This window comes from Dioscorea cayenensis, chromosome 16 (genome assembly GCF_009730915.1).
Source record: "Dioscorea cayenensis subsp. rotundata cultivar TDr96_F1 chromosome 16, TDr96_F1_v2_PseudoChromosome.rev07_lg8_w22 25.fasta, whole genome shotgun sequence".
In the NCBI taxonomy this organism is placed as follows: domain Eukaryota; kingdom Viridiplantae; phylum Streptophyta; class Magnoliopsida; order Dioscoreales; family Dioscoreaceae; genus Dioscorea; species Dioscorea cayenensis.
Window position 1 is genome coordinate 21551077 of NC_052486.1, and position 23990 is coordinate 21575066.

At 36.2% G+C, this 23990-nt stretch overlaps 2 protein-coding genes across 2 annotated transcripts; both read left to right on the forward strand.

Annotated features, from left to right (window-relative positions):
• The first annotated feature begins 232 nt into the window (after positions 1–232).
• On the forward strand, positions 233–7119 carry LOC120278634 (CCR4-NOT transcription complex subunit 1-like). The gene is made up of 16 exons (XM_039285368.1): positions 233–298; positions 402–647; positions 1256–1453; positions 1657–1904; positions 1998–2337; positions 2422–2535; positions 2620–2748; positions 2831–3013; positions 3100–3294; positions 3801–3938; positions 4052–4177; positions 4261–4505; positions 5701–5804; positions 5909–6003; positions 6087–6326; positions 7027–7119. The coding sequence occupies exons 1-16, from the start codon at positions 233–235 to the stop codon at positions 7117–7119; spliced, it is 2760 nt and encodes a 919-aa protein (XP_039141302.1).
• LOC120279077 (CCR4-NOT transcription complex subunit 1-like) lies at positions 7059–23987 on the forward strand. The gene is given in 38 exon segments (XM_039285929.1): positions 7059–7231; positions 7349–7460; positions 7772–7872; positions 7961–8106; positions 8210–8318; positions 8396–8542; positions 8925–8972; positions 9051–9179; positions 9257–9487; positions 9562–9702; positions 9778–9863; positions 9958–10063; positions 10150–10245; positions 13586–13735; positions 14841–15023; positions 15111–15349; positions 15442–15574; positions 15663–15785; positions 15923–15967; positions 16348–16425; positions 16519–16635; positions 17451–17577; positions 17683–17786; positions 17865–18002; positions 18092–18178; positions 19630–19722; positions 19724–19777; positions 19852–19992; positions 20099–20146; positions 20230–20376; positions 20452–20513; positions 21298–21451; positions 21537–21728; positions 21811–21915; positions 22191–22325; positions 22951–23199; positions 23469–23570; positions 23646–23987. Coding segments are annotated over 37 exon segments (4509 nt in total). The 5' UTR covers positions 7059–7231; positions 7349–7447; the 3' UTR covers positions 23796–23987.
• Positions 23988–23990: the final 3 nt, after the last annotated feature.

The following is a 23990-nucleotide window of genomic DNA, read 5'->3' on the forward strand; positions in this document are numbered from 1 at the left end:
ACTAATTTGTGTGCTCTTGACATTAGCCGCCATAATTTATTTAATGTTCCACAAATGCTCACATTATTATCAATTATCAAAATCCTTTATGTTATTTTCTACAAAGGAAAAACATAGAGAAAACCAAGGGTAAATTATTAATCACCCCATTTATATAGAACCAACTCATTAATTTAAATAAATAAATAAATAAATAAAATAAATATATATATATATATATATAAAAGCCGACATGATCCAGCCACCACCCGGTGCACCATCAGTTCGCTATCATTCCATTCAAGGCATTAATCACACCGTCCATCAATGACACAAGGTACGCAGAGATTCGGATTCTGTCTAGGTTAAACTTCGCTTAATCTCACCGCAAATACCTTCACCCAGACATCCAACTATAAAAGGCAACCCCTTCTCCTCTTTTCTCGCTTCTCTCCGAACGCTACGAAACCCCTTATGCTCCCAACTCTCTCCCTCAAAGCCGCCTTCGTCCTCGAAAACCCTCGATCGCCGCCGATCTTCACCGCATCCCGTCGTCCATCGCCGCCGCCATGCTTTCCTTACCATCCCACATCGTGGGACACATCCGATTCCGGCTGCAGGAACTCACTGATTCCAACGCTGAAGACATATCCCGCGAGCTCTGCGAGGTCCTCTTCTCTCCGTCTTGGTTTTTTTTGGTATCGATTGGTTGAATCGTAGTCAAAGCCCTTTAGATTGTGGCTTGTCTGCCGTGGTGTTGTGTGTGGATGTGTGAAATTTGGGTTCTTTGTACCTTGCCGAGCTTTGTCGGTCATTCGCTGCAGTTTTGTGTTCATTTCTTAGTTTTTTTGTTTTTTTTTTTGGGTTTTGTTCTTTGCATTTGATGCAAATCTCAAATTTATGTCGTAAATTGTTTTTTTTTACTGTGTGATTGTTGTGCACGATCGGGGCATAGTGGTGTTTTCGATCCTTGAGCAATTATGACCTAGATTGTTAGAAAGTGTTTGGGTATGCTCAGAGGGGGCATATCTGAAGCTTCCACAATTAGATGACTTGTAGATTAGCGTTGGTCAGGGGGAGCAAACATTTCCATTTAAGGGTTTGGTTGTTATAATGGTCATAGCCGAGGAATTTTTCTCTAAGCAAGATGCTTAGTTAAGAATATATGTCGAGTAGCTTATTGATTAATTATGTCAATTTTCTATGAAGTTTTAATCTTTATATCAAGCATCAAAGGTAGCTTATAAAAATGTTGCTGGTTTGGTTCATCCTGCAGTTTGTAGAAGATTACAGTGAAGGTGGCTTATTAGCACTTAAATGCTGCTTTGAACAAATGAATATTGATGTTGGGGATGTTCAGAGCTTGCAGCTCAAGTGCCATATTTTGGCTGCTGTTTTAAGATATTTAATGTCCAGGCCAAATTTCTCTACCGTATTTTGTGAAAGCACTCCGAACTACTGTGATGAGAGAAGGGTTTCTAGAAAATATTTCTAATGCATTGAAGCTTTCAACGGTTGAAAAAATTGGAATTGGCCTTGCTTTGTCTGAATCTGAGAATCTGGATTTCAAAATGGGTGGTGAGTTCTTTTTATTGCAATTCTGAACCCTTGGGTTTCATGGTATTGGTTTCTAGTTCTTTGTTAGTGCCACTTTTGTTGTTTCATGATATTGATTAGTGCCATTATCATCTTTTAGGGCAAAATTTTTGCATTGCTCAGCTTGAAATATTATGTGCGGATTCCGATTCAACTCTATCCAATGAGAGAATTCAGGAAATTTTCATGTTCCTTTATCGTACCAAGGGCCTCTCAGAGCTTGTGGATTCCTTTACCAAAATCTTGTCTTTATTACATCTCAAAGAGAGTTCTTTGTCTGTGCTATTTCCAATGTTCACAGATGAGTATAAAGCAAACAACTCTATAAGGTACCTTTGTCTCAGTTTTTTAGTGATGCTTCATATGCTTCTGTGGTTTCAATGTGCAAATACTGAATTCTTGCTTTATTTCCTCTTCTGCAGGAGTTTGAATCTACTTGATGAGTATTTAGAAAGTGATTTTGATGCTATTCTGGAGGAAATAGAAAAAGAAATGAGTATGGCTGATACTGTAAGGGATCTGGGATATGGTTGTACAGTCAATACTAAGCATTGCACTGAAATTTTGTCACAATTTCTCCCTCTCAATGAGATAACAATTTCTAAGTTACTCGGCACCATTAGCCGGACACATACTGGTCTTGAAGATGCTCAGAACAATCATTTAACATTTTGTTCAGCTCTTGATAGCATCTCAGCTGGTGATTCTTCATGGGCTAACTCTTGGAATGCTGATGTTCTTGTTGAGTCGATCAAGTACCTTGTTAGTTCATCATCCCATCTTCATCATTTTTTTTTAATGTGATACTATTCAGAAGATGAGCTATGTCTCCTGTCTCAAATGCAGGCTCCTAAAACAAATTGGATACGTGTTATGGAAAATCTTGATCATGAGGGGTTCTTTCTTCCAGATGAATCAGCATTTTCCTTTTTAATCTCCATATACAATATTGCATGCCAGGTCTGTTCAACTCTATCATTGTACTCTGCAAAGGGGGCATAGTTCTTTTGAAAAATGTATCTAAATTGTGAAATGAATCATCAGGATCCATTTCCTCTTCATGCCATCTGTGGATCTGTTTGGGAGAATGTGGAAGGACAATTATCTTTCATAAGATATGCTGTCACTGCACGGCCTGATGTGTTCACATTTGAACATTCTCCAAGGAAGATGGTATTATTCTGTTTCTGTATTTTTTCTGTTAGAATTGTGCTGTATGGATAAATAATGATGTTTTTTTTTTGTTGTTTTGCAGGCATATTTTGATTCGGTACACCGGTTGAATGAATATGGAAACCAGGCATGGTTTTGTATAGATCTTTTGGAAATTTTATGCCAACTCGCTGAGAGGGGGCATGCTACTACTGTTCGAGTGATACTTGAATACCCGCTTGATCATTGCCCTGAAGTTTTACTTGTTGGAACCTCACAAATCAGCGTAAGATATTTGTCTTGCTTCATTATAATCACATTTGTTTAGATCTGGGAACTCCCTGATTTAACATTGCTTTGATCTCCTTACAGACTGCGTATAATCTTCTCCAGTATGAAGTGTCTTCCATGGTGTTTCCAATAATTCTAAAAGATTCTGCAAAAAACAATACCATTTACCATTTGTGGAGAGTTAATCCTAATCTTGTCTTGCGGGGATTCATGGACGAGTGTACTGCTGACCTAAACAGCCTTTTGAGGGTTGTGGACATCTGTCAAGAACTCAAGGTAAAAGTTCATCATGCGCATCCGATGACTACCACTGTACAATTCATTTGAAAAATTGTCAAGTGTTACTGTTGTCATTTTTCATGTATAATTGCATTACACTTCTCACACAGGTTATCAATTGAAATGTTTAATGCCATATATTATGAATATGTTATTTATTGCATTTGAGTTTGGTTGGATGGTTGATCAATGGAATTTATGTAATAATAATATGCATGTAGCAATTACTTAAGATCTTATTGATGAATATGTTGTTTGAGTGTGTATCACCTGATTTTCTCACGGATTGCGTGTAGAGTTATTTTTTATGCTCCTTGTCTTTTAACTGTCATGATAGTAGCAGTATTCTTCCAAGTGTGGCCTTGAGTAGGTTTCTGAAAATAAGTGTGCAAAAGGTGAATTGAGTTACATATCATTCCTTTTCTTTTGTTGTTCTTATTAACTTCGATACACTCATTGAATTTGATGTTCATGCTTGTTGTTAATCATTGTGCCTCCTGCAGATGTTGTCTTCGGTTTTGGAAGCTGCACCATTTCTGTTCAGCATTAAAATGGCTGCTGTTGCATCTCAGAAGGACTACCTAAATCTTGAGAAATGGTTGGATGATAATATGAGTATGCATAAAGATGGATTTTTTGAGGTAATATATGTGTCTTTTACAAGTTCATATCTTAGACTACAATTGTGTTTAGTGTTCTCTGCACGGTTTCATTGTCTAAGCGTTATGGCTGATGAGCTGCATTATGGCCCCAGGCTTGCCTTGGATTCTTAAAGGCTGTGATCTGTGATGCAGCGAATGATGGCCCTGACAGTTCTTTTCATTCTTCTGCTGCTACTGTTGTGAATAATTTTCGGGAGACATGCTCTATTTTTCTAAAGGTTTTGTTGCCGTGTGCTTTTTATTATTTGGACCAAATACATCATGAATTTTGTCTCTCAATGTGGCTCACGCTAAAATTCAGGTTCTTCAAGTTCATTGTGGGCAAATTACATCTTCTGAGCTTACTGAAGAAGTGAAGAAGTTGCAGGATGCATTTAATCCTAGAACCCAAAGTTCAGTATCCACTGATTCTGCAAAACCCGAGGGGAGTTCCGATGATATTGAAGCAGTGGCAAATTCTTATTTGCATCAAATGTTTTTTGGAGAGTTGAGCATAGATGCCATGATCCAAATGCTTGCACGTTTTAAAGAATCTCCTGAGAAGAGGTACATTAATTAGCTGATATTAAGTTGATCAAATAATTAAATTATTTTTCTATTTAGAAAATTCACTTGTCCATTGGGCCCGTTTTCTTGGTATATTCTTTACTTTAGGTTTTGTGCTTGCCCATATTTTTTGTAGTTTCTTTGTTGTATCTAGCACCATTAATAAGGTTAACATGGAATCATGTAACCTCTGCATCATATTTTTGATGTTCAATATTATACTGGTAACCTTTTCCGTATTCTCCCTGGAAGTGTAATTCGGCACATCTACAGTAACTTTATACTGGTAGTTTTCCTCTAGTCTCTTTGTGCTTCATGTGCACTGAGAATAATCTAAGAGGATGCTAGAAAATCTTTCATACATCTGCAAGTTGTTTGTTACTGTTTAATGTTCTTTCAGAGGTTTGAATAAAGGCAACCAGATTCTACTGACATGGGCATTTGTTCTCCCCTCATCTTGAAATTGACATAAACCTAATCTCTATTTGTAGCTATTACCGTTTGTATTACTTTGGCCAACCTTGGTTAAGTAAATTCATCAATGACTTGATAGATATTCAGAATCTCAAAGTTTTCTGTGAGTTGGTACCACAATATTGATATGGAATGAAGTGATAAATTTATTGAAGAGGTTTGTTTTTATTTCTAAGGGTACTTTTATGAGTATAACTCATGACAAATATTGCAGGTGAAAAAAAGCCCTTAGCAAGGTGGTGATGGACCCTCCCAAATTTACCCCGTGTTTAGGAATGTCCTGTTAGTTTTTCATTGTTTAGTTTTATTCTTAAGTACTGTCACATTGGTCTTACTATTTTGATTTGGGTAGAATTTTGAAAAAAAGAACCATGGGCAATATTTGCACAAGTTGACTAGAAATCTAACACCTGTAGTTTTGGTGATAATGCTATGTGTATGCCGTATGGATGGATGGTGCACTTGAATAAATTTCATGAGAACCAAGCCTGGCCAAGCCTAACCAAACTTTGACCTCGCCAGCCGCTTCTAGGTTATTTTTGCTTTTCTGTGCAAATTTTGCCATCTCTTGAATGATTGTGCTATTCTGAGCTGCTTTGAAGCGGCTAGCTCAGTCAACTGTCTCACCTGTGACCTTCAGTACGCAAAAGATTACACGCTTTAGAGTTGCCAATTTTATGATCTTTGTATTGTACTTTATTTAATTCTATTTTACATACAGGGAACAGTCAATCTTTGAGTGCATAGTTGCAAATCTGTTTGAAGAGTACTTGTTCTTCCCCAAATACCCTGACAAACAGCTCAAGCTAGCTGCTGTTCTCTTTGGTGAGGCTTAGTCATATTGCACTCACTATCAATAGATCTGCATGTTTAGCTTTTCTTTGCATTTTCTTTACTCATGTTGTTTATTTCTGTGCACTGGGAAACAGGTTCCCTTATAAAGCATCAACTTGTGACTCATCTTGCCCTTGGTATTGCTCTACGGGGAGTCCTGGATGCACTTCGTAAATCTGTAGATTCCAAAGTAAGTGGTCTTTTTGTATTGATATGCTGCTATATTAGGTTTGGTTTTGAGATATGTGCATCTGAGAGCTTCATTCCATGCAGATGTTTATTTTTGGTACGAAGGCACTGGAGCAGTTCATGGATCGTTTGGTAGAATGGCCACAATATTGCAATCATATTTTGCAGATATCTCATTTGCGTGGAACACATGCTGACTTAGTTGCAGTCATTGAGAGGGCCCTTGCACGAATTTCTTCGAGTCAGTCAGAGTCAACTGGGTCCAACACTCCTCCTCCTGATCAGCAACAGGTTTCCTTGGCCTCTTCTGGGGAAAATATGGAGGTATGGGTTATAATACATTAACATATCATAGCACTTTTGGGAATTAGTTTTACTTCAAAAATTCTGCCACTTCCTATTGTGGAGAAAAGGCTGAAGACAGTAAATTGGCTGCAAGTTAATGACAAGTGAATGTTTGAGGCTGGTTGAGTAGAAATTAGCATTGGGAAATGAATTTGCCAGTTTGCTCTATATTAAACCAGTCAGCAATTCTTATTTTTGCTAAATGAATTTAAGCACATAATTAACTGTCACTAGGAAATTTCTTAGGAAATTTCCTAGTGTTAGATGATGATGATTTCAGAGCCGAGTTCTGCAGAACCCTAGACATGTACTTCTTTGCCACTAGCCACATATGCTGGGTTTGCATGAGCACTTGCTGCTGAGTGCACAGGATTTCATGTTCATCACAGTGACATTGCGATCGGACATGTTTAAACATAAAGGGTAAAAATGTAAATGTCAATCTTGCTTGCGACCTTCTGGAAGAATTTTGAGGGGCACAGCGGAAGCAAATCCCTTGATGAGAATAGTTCATAAAATGTTTGTCAAAAGTTGTCTTTTTTTATAATCAATGATGATCAAATACTTTTAATCATGGCAATTTGTTACTTAGCCTTCTGATGTGGACAAAGTTAAGTACATGCACAAACCTATTTTAATATATTGATGTATATTTCATTTTGCACTTTGGTTGATGTAGGTGTCTGAGTCCTCATGGCAGTTGATAGGTTCAGGCTCAGCACAGCCTGGGCAGCAATTTCCCTCTTTCCCAATTCCAGCAGAGGAATCTTGATGACAGGCTTAAAGCAAATGCAGCTTCTCTAAACTTCTCAAAACCACTCTTGACTCATACTGGACAGTCATCTCTGCTTTCAACTCCCATTGATTCAGCTAGCAGCCAGAAGGTATGAAGCATTTGTATTTGATCTTATATAAGAGAATTGCGTCCGCTTCTTTTCTCTCTATCAATTCATGTTTCAATGCATATAATATTCTCTCTCTTCCCCCTTGTGCATTAGCAGACCACAGCTACGCAGTCATCGCAGACCTCATCCTCTCAGCATTCTTTGACTGTAGCTTCCACGGTATCCTCGCCTGGCTTTCTTCGCCCTTCTCGCAGTATGACACCAGCAGGTAATGTGCATGATATATTTGTCTTCATAAGGAGGGCTCTTTTTTATGGGGTTTGTTTCATTGTGGTGCTAAAGCATAAATTCTGCTGCAGATATGTGTTTAGTATCAATGTCAAATTTATCCTCTTTTAGGGGGAGTTTATGGATGCATTATAGAAACTGGAATGCCTTTCTCTGTGTTTTAGAAGCTTAAATAAAAGACTATGATTATGTGAACTGTAGTCTACAATACAACAGAAGCAACCTTTTTTTTTTTCTTTTACTTTATTTTAATGAAGATTGCCTTAATTTTGCTATCATATTTTTTCTAAGGAATGCTCCGCCACCAACCATCTTATAGCACGGGGTTTGGTGCTGCTTTAAACATTGAAACACTAGTTGCTGCAGCTGAAAGAAGGGAGACACCAATTGAGGTTCCTGATTTTTTTCTTATTTTCCATTGATTTTCTGTTATTTTGTGCTACAAATTGTGAGATGATTAATTTCTTCTTGTTGATTTAGGCTCCTTCTCAAGAAGTTATAGACAAAATTCTGTTCATGATCAATAACATCTCCACAACTAATATGGATGCTAAAGCAAAAGAATTTACTGAGGTTCTCAAAGAGCAATACTATGCTTGGTTTGCGCAGTACATGGTTATGAAAAGGTCTGAAATCATGAGTCTTTGGTGTGATATTTATTATTACCCTCGTAAAAAATTTTGTCTTGCACATCGAATTTCATATTACTAATCAAATCATTTTTGGCAGAGCAAGCATTGAACCAAATTTCCATGATCTTTATCTGAAGTTTCTTGAAAGAGTCAATTCTAGAGCATTAAATAAGGAAATTGTGAAAGCTACATATGAGAATTGCAAGGTTCTTTCTCACAGCTTAATAATCTTCTTTCATGAATACTGTACAAAAGATGATTTTTGTCTTCATGCTTCATTTAGGTTCTTTTGAGATCAGATCTTATAAAATCAAGTTCTGAGGAACGTTCATTGCTTAAAAATCTTGGTAGCTGGCTTGGCAAATTCACGATTGGTAGAAATCAGGCATTATTGGCCAGAGAAATAGATCCAAAAGTCTTAATTATAGAGGTACAATATTTCGCCTTCTATTTTTCTACTTGTTCATTGCTTTGATTCCATGTGTTAGCCTTTTGCTCCATCCTCTGGTTTTGATTCTATGGGTCAATAGTTTTGATAACTAGTTAAATTCCTTTATAGATTTTTGCTTGAATACCATCCTTTTTGGAATCTTGTAATTTTTATTTTATTTTATTTTCCATGGTTTGGATTTTGGTAGCTTCATATTCAGTATTGATTGATCATTTTTATTGCTTTGGATATTTCATATTTGATGCTGTAATCAGAATTGATTGTGCATAATAGTTGGTAAGTAAGATTTTGATTACTTTGCTGAATGATGTCTTGTCTCTCCTGCTCTGCTTATATTCTCTTTAACCCTTTGTGCGGCTAGGCTTATGAGAAAGGCTTGATGATTGCGGTGATTCCATTTACATCGAAGGTTTGCTCTCTTTAAAGTCTGTGTTTTTCTCTTATGTTTTTGGTTATCATGGTTATGATTAACTTGCCCCTTTTGTAGATTTTGGAGCCATGCCAATATAGTTTAGCATATCAGCCTCCAAATCCTTGGACTATGGGCATCCTCGGTTTACTTGCTGAGATATATAATTTACCAAACCTCAAAATGAACTTGAAATTTGACATAGAGGTATGTATCCCAACACTTGGCCTTGATGTTTTAGGATCCTCACTAACCCCCCACACGTCTATTTTTGGGTGTTGTAGGTTTTATTTAAAAATCTTGGTGTAGATATGAAAGATGTCAAACCTACTTCACTTCTTAAGGATAGAGTTCGTGAAGTTGAAGGGAACCCTGATTTTTCAAACAAAGATGCTAGTGTTGCTCAGCCACCTGTCTTGGCAGAGGTTAAGCCTGGAGTTGTACCTGTTCTGAATCAAGTTGAGGAGGTGAATAACACATCATATGCATCAGGTCACCCAAGTCTTGCAAATCAGGTTGGTTTTTTGTGTTGCGAGTGTTTCAGCAGTCACGATTTGCACTTCCCTTTCTTTACATGTGGTCCATGCAGTATACGGCTCCTGTGCACCTTCCTTCAAGCACTATTGTGGATGATGACAAAATTGGGACCCTGATGATCCCTGAACGTGTTTCATCTGGTCAAGGGTTGACTCAAGTTGCATCATCTCCTTCACCATTTACGTTGAGTCAGGTGCATACCCTATTAACATCTGAGTGTTTTTGGTTAAATCTAGTTTTCTGAATATGTGAATGTATGCCTTTGCAGCTTCAGCCACTGATTGGCAACTATGATTCATATATCAATGTCAATCCAAAGCTTACTTCTATGGGCTTGCAGTTGCAATTTCAGAGGTTTAAATTTCTACCTTAAAATCTGTCACTCAGATTTTAAATATCATGTTTCTTAAATAAATTGTTTGTACATTGTGATTTCTGGTATGTGCAGAATTATTCAGATGTCTTTGGATAAGGCCATCAGGGAGATTGTGTCTCCTGTTATACAGCGCAGTGTAACGATTGCAAGTCGAACAACCAAGGAGATGGTTTTGAAGGTTCTTGTCATTTCTCACTTATTTTAAATCTTCCATGTTTTATTGGGCTTGTTTATTGTAGTAAGCCTTGTCAAATGAAATCGTAGGACTTATCCATGGAGTCTGATGATGGAGTCATACTGCGTTCTGCACACATGATGGTGGGTGCATTGGCTGGAAGTTTGGCGCATGTTACTTGCAAGGTATCCATCTTCCTTTTATTTTCACATGAGAAACAAACATCTAGAAGCTCAGACCCAAACATCTATATGTTTCTAAGTTTCTTAGCTAGTAAACCAAGATAAGTAAAGGCTTAAAGGCAAATTTCAAAATGAAGTCACTAATTTATTTATTAAAAAAATTGAATTTTATTTTATTTTTAACAAATATTCATATTAGATGTTAAAAGAGTAGCAATATAAGAAAACTTCCATTTGCAATAAAGACGGTGAATGTTAGATTAGTTTTGAAAAAGTACAAACATAGGCTATTGAAAAGGACTATGAAGCGAAAATTATGAATTTTAAAAATTTAGTTAAGAGAAGATATGGAATTGATTAAGATTAAATTAAAAAAAATTAAAACTTGATTAGGCAGAGGGTCCGTAGTACCCGAAGCACTGGAGTGATCCAGTAGCCGGGAAGGGGCCTGTTTTTAATTCTAAAAAATTAATCAAGAAAAGAAATAGAATTGATTAAGCATTTAATTAAAAAGAATTTTAATTTATCAAAGTTTTTATAAGAAATGACTTAAATGACCATGTAATGAGAGGTTGGAAGCTTTGAGAGGGTTCATGGTGGGTTCTGCTGTGGTAATAGGAATGATTCAGGGGATTGTATTTTAGAGTTTGCTTTGGCTTATAATATGTTAGTTAATACCTTATATAGGAAAAGAGTACTTAATTACTTTAAAGAATAATTTTAATTGGAGCCAAATTGACTTTCTTCTTACTAGGAAAATTGATAGATCGATGTGTAGAAATTGCAAAGAGATGCCCGGAGAAAGTCACCACTTAATATAGATTGCTAGTGTTTGATATAGGTTTGAGGAAGTCTGTTACGAATATGTTGGTAAGAGTCTTCCCTAGAATTAATGGTGGAACTTCAAAGGTGATAAGGTATTAGAGTCTCGAAAGGAAGCTCAAGAGATCACACTGTGGAACTTAAAATCTGATTTAAATCGTATATGGAAATTCGATCTGTGATTGCATTGGAAAGGTAGCCACAGAAGTACCTGGGGTGCTTGAAGATAGATTAGCCCATGTAGGTGGCAATAATTGAGAGTGTGGTGGTGTGAAGATGTTTATCAGGTAATTAAGGCTAAGAGGAATTGTTTTAAGACGCGACAAAAGAATAGGTGTGCCAGTGAGGAAAAATTTAAGTTGTATAAATTAGCCAATAAGGAAGCCAAAAGCGTGAATGAGGCTAACTATAAGGCTTATGATACGTTGTATGCTAGATTAGGTTCAAAAAAGGAGAAATAGATATCTATAGGTTAGCTAAGGCTAGTGAAAAGAAAAGAGGGGTTTAGGGAGTGTTTGGTGTGCAAAAGATGAAGAAAATTGAGTGCTGGAAAAGGATGATGAGATTAAGGAAAGATGGAGAGGATGCTTTTATAAGTTGTTTAATTGGGATCATGAGAGTAATATAGCGTTTGAAGGTTAATAATACTAAGGTTGGTATCCACTAGAACTTTGCAACTCCTTAGGAGGTAAGGAGATATCATGGTTGACTAGATTATTTAATAGGATACAAAAACTTCAGGAAATTCTAGGTGAATGAAATAAGAGTCTTTTGGTACCCATTTATAAGAGTAAAGGTGATATCCGATGTTGCAATAATTATTGTGGAATTAAACTTATGAGTCACACTATGAAGTTTTGGGAGAAAGGAAATAAGTAAAGGTTGAGATGTGAAACTAGTGCCTTTTATATCAATTTAGTTTTATGCGAGGAAAGTCAATTATAAAACCAATTTATATTTTAAGATAATAGATGGAGAAGTATAGGGATAGGAAGAAAAATTTGCATATGATCTTTATTAATCCAGAGAAAACAAATGATAGGATATCTAGGGAGGTTTTTTGGTGGGTTCTATAGAGGAAGAAGGTTACTCTTTGCCTTTTAAGTACATTTTTTTATTAAAGATAAGTATGATAGTTTTATCACTAGCATTAGTATTGTAGGGGGTAGAGTTTAGAGAGTTCCCAATTAGATTAAGTCAACACCAAAGTTCAGCATTGAACCCTTACTTGTTTGCTTTAGTTATAGATGAACTGAAAAGCATTTTCAAGATCTGATCTCTTAGTGTATGTTTTTTTTTTGCCTCTGATGTCGTTTTAGTTGATGAAAGTAGAGAAGGTGCCAATTTGAACCTGGAGATGTGGAGAAAAATTTTAGAAGCTAAGGGTTTCAAGTTAAGTAGGGTAGAAACATAATACTTAAAATGTAGTTTTAATAATAAGGCAAGTAGAAATGAGATAGGAGCTAGGATGGATGGTAATGAGATTGGTAAAAGTATAAGTTTTTGGTATCTAGGCTTTATAATTCAAGAGAATGTGGAACTTATAGAAGATTTCACAAACAAGATTAAGCCAGGACGGGTAAAATAAAGGGTGTTTTGGAGTTTTATATGATCGCAGAATACCTCTTTGATTGAAAGTTAAGTTCTCTAGAACCGTTGTTAGGTCAGCTATGTTGTATGGGTCAGAACGTTGGGGAATTTAAGAAATAACATATTCAAAGGGTTGATGTGGCTGAAATAAGAATGTTGAGATGGATGTCAGGTGTTAATAGGAAATGATCAATTAAAGAATAATTTTATTCAAAATAGTTTGGGAGTGACTTATTACTGACAAGTTTAGAGAGAATTGATCAAGATGGTATGGGCATGTCCTTAAACAATATGTAGATGTTCCTATAAGAAAAATGGAAGCTCTCTGGGTGAAAGGTTGTAGAATAGGGAAATGTAGACCTAAAAATTGTTTAGCAGAAAATATAGCAGACCTAAGTTTATTTTTTAGTCTTTGGGTCATTGATAAAGTAAGGTGGAAGAGAAGGATTCATATAGCTGATCCTATATAGTTGAGTGTGGCGGCTTATTGATGTCTTTGTTGTCATAATTATGATTATGAGGTTGTAAAAAATTCTAAGACTTTGAAATTAATAATGAGGCCTCTAAAATTTAGACACCTAAAGCAATTGCTTCAGTGGCTTTACCTTATGCCACCCTGCTAATAAAAGGAAGATGGGTCATATGGAGCATACGGATGTCGAGATTTGTTTAGATGTAATTGACACTCAAAATGATACTTCAATAATTTATTATTTGCTTCAAATATTCGGACTACTATTATGTATCTTGTGCATGTGATTCTAGGTTTAAGATTTTTTGCTTTTGGATAACCAGACAAGGTGATAGGTTTCTTTTGCCAGTTTCTTCTGTGTGCACTCTAATATATTTTTTGATTCCTGCCCTATAAATTTTTATTTATCTATTTACTAATTTTTTTGTTAGATTAATCTTCTTCTTTTGGTGTTAACAGGAACCTCTTCGTGTTTCACTTTCAAGTCACCTCCGCGTTGTACTGCAGGCCTTGAATGTTGTTACTGATATTGATCAGATCGTGCAGAATATTACAACAGATAATCTTGACCTTGGTTGTGCAGTTATTGAGAATGTTGCTACTGCGAAGGTAACTTATGGTTCTCCTTTTGAATCCTTAATTTTTGTGGGTCTATAGATGATGCATCTTATTACCTTGTCATTTATTTATTATTGGTACCTTTTCACTTTATAATCAGTTTCTCACTTGAAATACTTACTTTTCCTCTGTTTATGGAAATTGTATTTTTCAGAAAACTACTCCATATCTATTTCAAAGACTTCATTAATATTCTTTATTTTCTTTAAGTTGATAATCACTTGAAGTTGAAAGGTGTTTTTGATTTGATATGTTAAAAAAAACACCAATTTGTGGATTTGCTGCTTCTTGGTTTTCCAGTGGCATATAGGTTTTATCCTTTTCAATTATTTTTATTTTTATCCTTTCCAATTCTTTCTTCCATTGTTTTGTTTGATGAACACTTGTTTATTTAGTTTCGGCAATATGACTAATTGACTATTTTTATTGGTATCTTGACATAACAATAGGCTTATTATGTTGTGGATTTGCTCTTCAGAATGCTGTAATTTCTAGAATTTTGAAATTGAAATTTGCAGTATTGTTGGTCAAAGCTAGTCCTGCTTTTCTTTACTTGTGCGGTAATTATCATAAAGAACTGATGATGGAACAGACAATCAAGCGAAAGATTGTCCATATTGCATCTTCACTAGCCACATCATGATATCTGTTGATCTAGCGGACAGTGAATCAAGAATGTGCTGCATCTGAAATTAGTTCTAGTGTGAGAGCAGTGAAGCATGTAGTCGTCTGTTTTTGAGCACTGTATGTTGGTTTTAGTTCTTGGTTAATTGAATTAGACCTGCCTGAAGATGTGCCTCTTGCTGGAAAACTTTTTGTTTGGCTGTTAATTAACATAAACTGATTTAATATGTCTGTGAGGTTATAGTAGTATTTTTAAAGGTCTAAATCTTTTATAACCATTTAAGGGGTTCACATATACTGTATTACATGCGTAGTAAGCCCAAGATTGATTACCGATATTTTTTTTATGAATGAGAAAACAATGACTTGAATGGTGATTGGATCTGATTTTCATAGCTTTGTCATCATGAAGTGAACAATCTCATGTGAAGAACTAACACTGATAGTTAATTCTTATGTTTATTTTTTATAGGCTGTGGAGCTGATTGATGGGGAGATAGCACCTGCCTTTGCGTCTCTAAGGAAACACAGGGAAGCTACTGGCTCTGCGTACTATGATGCTGGTACATATGCTCAAGGTCCTTTTGCTCGAATTCCGGAAGCACTTCGCCCTAAACCTGGTCATCTCTCTGTTGCGCAAATGCAAGTCTACAAGGTATGTGGGGGTGTTCTGCAAACTTATGATTTTCAGGCTGAATAACTTCTGTTTAGTATTGATACATCTAACCTTTCTTGTTGCCAGGATTTTGTCAGAACATGGCAGAATCAATCTAGCCAGAGTACGAATGTTATGCGTGCCGGTCTGCCTGGTATTGCTGGTGACTCAGCCGGTTCTTCACTGCCTCGTGTTTATGGTTCAAATGCGGGTCAGGCGAACAACCTGTACTCATCTGCACAAGTAGCACCTGGATTCAGTACAATGGGTCAGCAATTGGATACACTTCCAGAGGAATCAGATCGTAGTTCAGTGCATCTTCTGAGGTCTTTCCTTTTCTCTTCTCTGTATGAATCTATGAATTGGGATGTGTGTGTGTGAACTTCTGATAACCATCCATATGGTATATTCCATGCAGTGTCCCTTCAAACCAAGTTGGGACTAGTGATGCTATGGTCCAGCATGGTGCTGAAGTCAGTTCTATCATGTCCTCATTTTCTGTTGCTGCTACTGCTTCAGAATTGCACCTGGAAGCATCAAATGTGTCAAAAGTCAGGATTCATTTATGTTTGCCATTTTTTGGATTAATTATTACTTTAGATCAGCATGCAGATTCATGTTCTTTTCATCTGGTTATAGGAAATTGGAGCTGTTGTGCTTCCATCACCTGTCACTAATGTGGAACGGTTGGGAACAGCGGTATCTGAATCACTATTAACTGCCAGGGAGGCATTAGAAAAGTACCAGCTAGTGGCAGAAAAGGTATAGTCTTCGGAGATTTCTGTAATCTTTATTCATTATCTGTAATATATTTTATTTTAATCAATAATCTTAACTCTTATTTCTCTTGTGGATGATTCTGATTTCATTTATTTCAATTATATTTTGTTTCTGTTTAGTTGGAAAGTTTGATTGCTAAAGAAGCCAGAGATGCTGAAATTCAGGTCAGCGGCTTTTAATTCATCTAGTCTGCTACTTTTTTATTTTATTATTGTTTATTTCTGTACATTCTTCTATCAAGGTTGTGGAAAAATAGAATTCTTATTGATGTCACTATAAATTTATTCCATCAGAAGATACATATAGTTACAAAAACATATAGGCATAATAGTCAAACTAACAACATATCTGTTGGATAGTTTTAACTGAACGAACATAAGGATATTCTAAGAATGGCAACTGGGGAAATTTCAGAAGCATGCAAGTATTTTCTGGGGTTTTTTTAGTGGCAGTTCAGCTACAAATAAGCTTAGACTGTTTTATTATTAATTAATTATTATTTTTATTTTTTAGATTCAACTTCAATGATTGTATTTGTGTTTAGGGTGTGGTTGCTGAGGTGCCTGATATCATACGTCGATGTGTGAGCCGAGATGAAGCTGCTTTAGCTGTGGCTCAGAAGGTATATTTCCTTCTCCTATATTCAACAGAGAAAAAAATATATGCTATCCTTTTGTTCACTGTGTACATAATTTAAATTTTAACAATGGAACAGGTTTTTAAGAGTTTATATGAGAATGCCTCCAATGCTCATCACATCAATTCGCATGTTGCTATTTTATCTGCCATACGGGATGTCTGCAAGCTTGTTGTCAAGGAATTGACTAGCTGGGTATGCACAACTGATTTTAATTGTTGTTCCTGATTTTTGCAAATGCCTGTATCTCATTTTTGTTTTAAATAATTTATTTGTTATTTAATTAAAATGTGCATCTGCAAGACTGGTTTCTAGCAATCTTGGAGTTGGTAAGATGTACTGCTCGCTGATCCACTATTAAGTATTAATATATGTACTATTTGCAGATCCTCTTCAAAATGGGTATTACTACTTGTGTGCATGTCTGTGAGAAATTTAAAATAGTATCCGGCCATCACGCGGTTATTGCATTCTCTTGTGTTTAAGTTGGCATAAAATTGTTTTTCTATTTCCAACCAATTTATAGTTAGGTAGCAAATAATTGGCTTTTGAATCAGGGGTTATCTAATAAAATGATTTTTTTAATATATCTAAAAAATTTGAGTAGCTCAGTGTTAGGTTTGCGAGATCCATGAATAGCTAGCCATGAAGTGTGCCATTTCTTCTAAAATAGTGTTAGTTGAATAAATCCTGTCATCAGTCCTTGTGCTTAGTAACGGGCTTTATTTAAAGTCAGGACAATGTTGTTAACTGCATCCTGTTGCCTTTTTGTGGCTTGACATTATATATGGGTTTCCTTAATTTTTGGCCGACATCATCTTTGTTCACTGAGAATACCTGCCTTTTAAGCAAGCAACTGATCAAAATGTTTGGGGCTTGCCAATTTTCTCTTAATCTATTTCAGGAAAACTGCTTAGTCATGGTTTTTTATTGTACATGATATTAATTCAGGTCAGATATCAGCAGGGTGAGTGATGTGTGAAATAGCTATTTTTCTTTCTGCTGTGTAGGTGATTTACTCAGATGAGGAGCGGAAGTTCAATACAGAGATAACAATTTCTCTTATTCGTTCTGATTTGCTAAATCTTGCGGAGTACAATGTACATCTTGCTAAGCTTATTGATGGAGGAAGAAATAGTATGTTCTAGGCATTATATTAGTTGGCTTGTAGCTTCATTGCACTTGAACTGCCATTCAGAGTTTACTGTCGTTTAATTAACTTTTGTGAATATCATTTTTCAGAAGCTGCTTTGGAGTTCTCCATTTCTCTTGTTGAAGAATTGGTTGTTCAGGAATCTGGAGTTAGCATGTCAGAATTACACAATCTAATTGATGCATTGGCGAAGGCATGCATATCATTTTGTTATGAAAATTTTCTGATAACCATTCTTGTTCTCATGTAAATTCTTCATTGGAATCTTCAGCTAGCAATGAGGCCCGGATCTCCAGAATCATTGCAACAGTTGGTAGAGATTTGCAGGAATAACACTGGCAATCTGACTCCCCTGTCTGACTTTACTGTCACCAAAGAAGAGAAGGCTAAGCAGTCCAAGGAGAGAAAGGTCAATTCATTACATCAATATGAGAAATTTACTCTTCAGCCCATCTATATGTCTTTCTTGTCGATTAAATGAGTTCTTCTATAAAATAGGTTCCTTCTGGTCGCGTCTCAACCACCACAGAGGAGTCTAGTGTTACTGAGACAACAGTAGGGGATCCAGCTGGTTTCCGTGATCAGGTTTCTGCATATATTACGTCCTTCTGTTCCTGTTTCACCAATATACTGTCCTTTTTTGGTTTATTTTTAATTAACTTGTCCATTACATGAACATGATAGAAAATATGGACTGCCATAATTTTATTTAGATGCTTCTTGATTGTCTTTACTTGTGCATGGGGAACTTTGCATTTGTGAATAGTGAACTGAAATTGATACGACTTCACCACGGTCTCATGGTATCCTAATTATGATGCACTATGCACTAATTCTGGGTGTTTTTATTGGCTAATTTACCCATCTCTGAAGCCTAATCAGAAACATGGATAACCCTAATTCTATTAATATACTACCTAATCCTGTCTTTTACTCATTTGTAGGAAATTCTTCATCTGTGAATAATAAATTAAAAATTGATTAGAAAGTCACCACAGTTTCATGATATACTAATTCTCATATCCTTCTTTATTGAGCCTCATACTTTGGGTTGCACTTAAGTATCTGTAAAGATCTTGTAACACCTTTTCCGGTAGCTTTCTTTTGTTTGATCTCTCTCTCTCTCTCTCTCTCTCTCTCTCTCTCTCGTCCTGGGGGGATGATAAATTCACTTATTTAATTAATTTTTTGTGATCTCACTGAAATCACACAAACTTTTGGTCCTATCTGTGCAAATAGGGATGTGAGAATCCTGATGGGTTATAGTTTTATTATTGCATGGGAATGAACTAGACATCATGGCATATTTGTTGATCCAACTTATGCACCGACATGATCTCGTTATTTAAGACTAAAAATTTATTTTTATTTTTATTTTTATTGCTGTATTATGGGTGAAGCTGACCTGGTTGTTTTAAGCTTTTTATTTTTGTAATATATACCTTACAAGAGATCTTGTTAATGACTGTCAGGCCAATTTTTTTTCAACCTCATTGTTTTTTGATGTGGTATTGTTTTTTGGGGCTACACTTGGTTATTGCTGCCAGTATAATACTATTTTCCTTTCGCAACATTTCTTGCATAAGTATCTATTTGAGCATAGCTTCTAGAAAGCAAAAAAAAAATTAAGTGTTTGTCTTGAGCCATACCAAGTATGATTTATTTTCGGTCTCTTTTTCCTGCTCGTGTAATATCCTTGAAATTTCATGTCTATCATCCAGTGTTTGGATTTTTTTTTTCTTTATTTCTTTTGCTGTATGCTTATACATTTCTCAAACAAAGCACAATGATACCCTCAAGGGTACCGACTTTTGCTTCTGAGGTTATAATTGGGATGTAAATAAATGTTTAGTTTGCCCCAACAGATGCATCTTTTACTATTCTATCAGTATGTAGTAAACTACAGTTTGTAAAGAATGACAGGCAATAGGTTCAACGTGTAATTTATTTATGTGTGTTAGCAATCTTTCAAATTTTAGTTATTGCTTATGCGTACTGGTTTATGCGTCTTGATTTTTTTTTTTTTAAAAAAAAAGATTTCACAGCTTTTCGCTGAATGGGGCAAAATTTCAAGTCTACCAGCCACAAATGATTCAGTGTGCTCCCATTACATCTCACAGCTGCAGCAACTTAGGTTTGCTCAAGGGAGATGACATCACAGACAGTTTTTTCCGTGTTCTCACGGTGACGGAATTTCTTTCTTTAAGTTTTAGAATACTGAAAATTTTTCCTTGTGCTAACTTTATAATTTGTTTCAGGAGATCTCTGTTGCACATTGCCTAGCTACTGAGCAGGCCATTACCACAGGCTCCTTGTCGCTTCAATCTGCCCAACAACCCTTGCTTCTCACATTTACTGCAATTGATGCATATGCAATGCTGGTAGTTGCAATTTTGAAGGTAAGATTGTCAAGTCACAGACTGCTGCTTCCCTGTAACAAGTTGCATCGTATGGCGATTTATTGCCTCTGTTATTAATTTTTTCTTTTGGTGTTTTCGTCCTTAGTTTGGTTCAATGGATCATGGGCCAAGTAAAATTGCTCTTCTTTCTAAGGTGGGATTTGGTTTCCATTCATTTTTCCTTTCACGAGCATTGTATGCCATTGCTATTTTGTTCATTAGTTTTTTCATGGTCAGGTTCTATCGGTGACTGTTAGAGTGATTCAAAGGGATGCAGAAGAAAAGAAGTCATTTTTCAACCCGAGGCCATATTTCAGGTTGTTTATTAACTGGCTTTTGGACCTGGCTTCTCCAGATTCGGTCCTTGATGGTGCCAACTTCCAGGTTTAAGTGTTTTCAAAAGATCAATCGGCAGCCTTTTGGCTTCTTTGGTAATCCTAATGAATTCTTTCTTTTCAGGTGTTGACCTCTTTTGCGAACACATTTCATGCATTGCAACCTTTAAAAGTTCCTGGTTGGAGGTTAGCACATTCTCCTATCTAGCAATAATTCTTAAAATTAGATTTGTTAATTATGTTTGAGTCATCATTTTCCTTATTTCTCCAGAGATGAATAGATTTACTGTGATGTTTCTCCTTCATTTTAGCAATCTGTTTTAGTTGGTTTGCACTAGATTGAAGTTAGCCTTGTGCAGATATTGCCAATTGCCTCTTCTGATAATGAACAAGGGCCATTTTATTTAAATCTGATGTCTTCCTGACATGGGCCTACTTGTGCTTTTTCCCCATGTAGATGCTCCTTAGAAGTTCTATTTACCTTGATGTCAAGCCTTTTACCCCTTGGGCCTTGTTACTCTTCTTCACTATATATGTTCAATCATGTGGACTGGCAATTGCGAAGTTTTTAGCCTACATTGTTTAAACCAAAATCATATTTTTCCAGCCATGTCATTGCAAGGGTTACACTAAATGATCTTATACACAAACTAACCAATTCTTGTACACTTGTTGATATTATTGTTAGCACCATGTATACTGATTGCTTTCAGCCTGGTCTTAGTATATAGGATGATTAATTTTGTTCAAGTGAAGAACATATTTTACCTATGTTTTTACTTTTGCATTGTTACACTTTCTCTTGTAGCATTCTGCTGTTTAAAGTTGCTATGTAAGATTTACTATAGCTCATTTTACAGCATTATTAGCATGAACTACTGAAAATCATTTTGTCTTGCATCATCTGGTTTTCAGCCTCATTCTTATGCCTGTTTGAGGTTTGGCTCTAAGCTATTTATGCACTTTTCAGTTTTGCCTGGCTTGAATTGGTGAGCCATCGTAGTTTCATGCCAAAACTGCTGATGTGCAACTCTCCCAAGGGCTGGCCTTTTGTCCAGCGTTTGCTTGTAGACTTATTCAAGTTCATGGAGCCATATTTGAGAAATGCTGAGCTTGGAGAGCCGGTTAGTCTTTTATGATAATTTAGAACATATTCTCTCGGAAGTGCCCTTGATTGGTTACTAGCTTTCTTCAATATTCTCCTTGCAGGTTCATTTTTTGTACAAGGGCACTTTGAGGGTGCTACTTGTGTTGCTGCATGATTTTCCTGAGTTCCTCTGTGATTATCACTTCAGCTTTTGTGATGTGATTCCTCCTAGTTGTATCCAAATGCGTAATGTCATCCTCAGTGCTTTTCCAAGGAACATGAGGCTTCCTGATCCCTCAACTCCCAACTTAAAGGTGGGTTTAGCTTGTTATTGTATTTGATTTTATTGCATAGAAACTATCTTTTGATCTGGTATATATATATATATTACTGCAGATCGATTTGTTAGCTGAAATCAGCCTGTCGCCACGCATTCTTTCTGATGTTGAGAGCACTTTAAAAGCTAAGCAGATTAAGGCTGATATTGATGACTATCTTAAGGTATTATTCATCCATTAACTAGGTCTAAATGACTTAATTATTATTGAACACAAATGTTATAGCTTTTCCCTGTTATTGAGGTCCTTGATCCATCACACTGGATCATGAATGTTGCTTCTGTTGAGCTCAATTGGTTGATTGATTAATTATGCAAGGGCGGTGCCTTACTATTCTACAAAGTGTTTGTACTTTATGTTGTTTTACTGGAATTTTTTCAAGGTTTCACTTCTGTTATATTTTTCTAAATCATTCTATCTTTAATTGTAAAATTTCAGACAAGACCAGATGGATCAACTTTCTTGACAGAACTGAAGCAGAGGTTATTACTTCCTCAGGCCGAGGCAAACATGGCAGGGACTCGGTACAATGTCCCCCTGATAAATTCTCTTGTTCTGTATGTGGGGATGCAGGTAAATTTTATTTCACACTGATTACTCTTTCGGATGCAGTCTCTTTGTTAAGAAATTGTAGTAGTAGCACTCAAGTGCTAAGATTTCCTGTATCAGCAAATTTTATAGTGTGAAAGGCTTATGATCATTCAATTCAAATTAGGTTTTTACAAACATTTGTACTCCAGTAAATTTGAAATTTGTTTGCTTAGATGGCCCATTAACCATCATTGTTCGTAGTCATCATTACGTGCTTGCTGTCATTAATTGTGTAGAATCAGGTGCTTGTAGTGAGACCATGTTCTTTCAGAGCTGTACATATTCTGGACACTTTAATTGTTCGACTTTTTTTTTTGTTTTTTTAAATGTTATTCCTGGCACGTGCTTACATTTATCACAACAATGTTAAGGTTGAATGTAATTGGCAGAGGTAAATATTTTTTTGTAGTATACCATGCCATGAATGACCATTTCAGAGGTTGAACATTTATGACTTCATCATTTGTAGACTTTGTGAATTATGCTACAACTATACTTTACATGCTTGTATTTGGCTGCATGTCATAATCTGTTTTTATTTTTTTCCTCTAATTTTTTTTAGCAAGCATGCCATATAATTTAATCATTAATGTTTCACTTGTTGCAGGCAATCCAGCAGTTACAGAGCAAATCTTTGCAACAGCACACTCCAACACCCCAAATGACTCATAACCCACCTATGGATATCTTTCTCGTCGGTGCTGCCATGGATATTTTCCAAAGTTTAATCAAGAGCTTGGATACAGAGGGCCGCTATCTTTTCCTTAATGCAGTCGCTAATCAATTGCGCTATCCAAACAACCATACACATTACTTCTCCTTTGTCCTTCTCTACTTGTTCGCAGAGGCTACCCAGGTGAGAAACTACCAGTCAGTCCTAGATGATGGCACACACATTTGTGGCTAATTTTTCCTTCCTCGTAATTGTATTATTATTATTATCCAATCTAGGCACATTTTATCACTCTCACATTATTTATATCTGCTTCTGCTTACATTAGATATGCCTTTTACTAACAGTTTTGCATTTCAGAGAATCAATCACAACTTTCTTTTAAATTTTTTTGTGGATAAATAAGTCCATTCATGTAACTCCGAAGCTTACATACTGGTTTCTGGGCGCAGGACATTATCCAGGAGCAGATAACTCGAGTGTTGTTGGAACGCCTCATCGTCAATCGACCTCATCCATGGGGATTGCTGATCACCTTCATTGAGTTAATCAAGGTAAAAGATCCTCCAAATGTTCTATATATCTGTGTGTGTATGTGATGGCTGATTATACTACTACAATTGAAGCAGAATCCAAGATACAGCTTCTGGAGCAGACCATTCACACACTGTGCACCTGAGATCGAAAAGCTTTTCGAGTCCGTCTCCAGATCATGCGGTGGCCCGAAAGCCATCGATGACAGCATCGTTGCAGGCGGATTAACTGATGGCAGTCACTGAAAAATTAAACTAGAGTCTGATTCTAGCTCTTGTTTTTTTCGAACAACCAAATTTATTTGTTGATATCTCATGTATGATTAGGACATCTCCCTGCTCGCTAATCAATCTACTCTTACAACTTTTTCTATTGAATTCTCATTTCTGACAAATGTTTGATGTAGCAATTAATCTAAAACCAACTGCATTGTAATATCT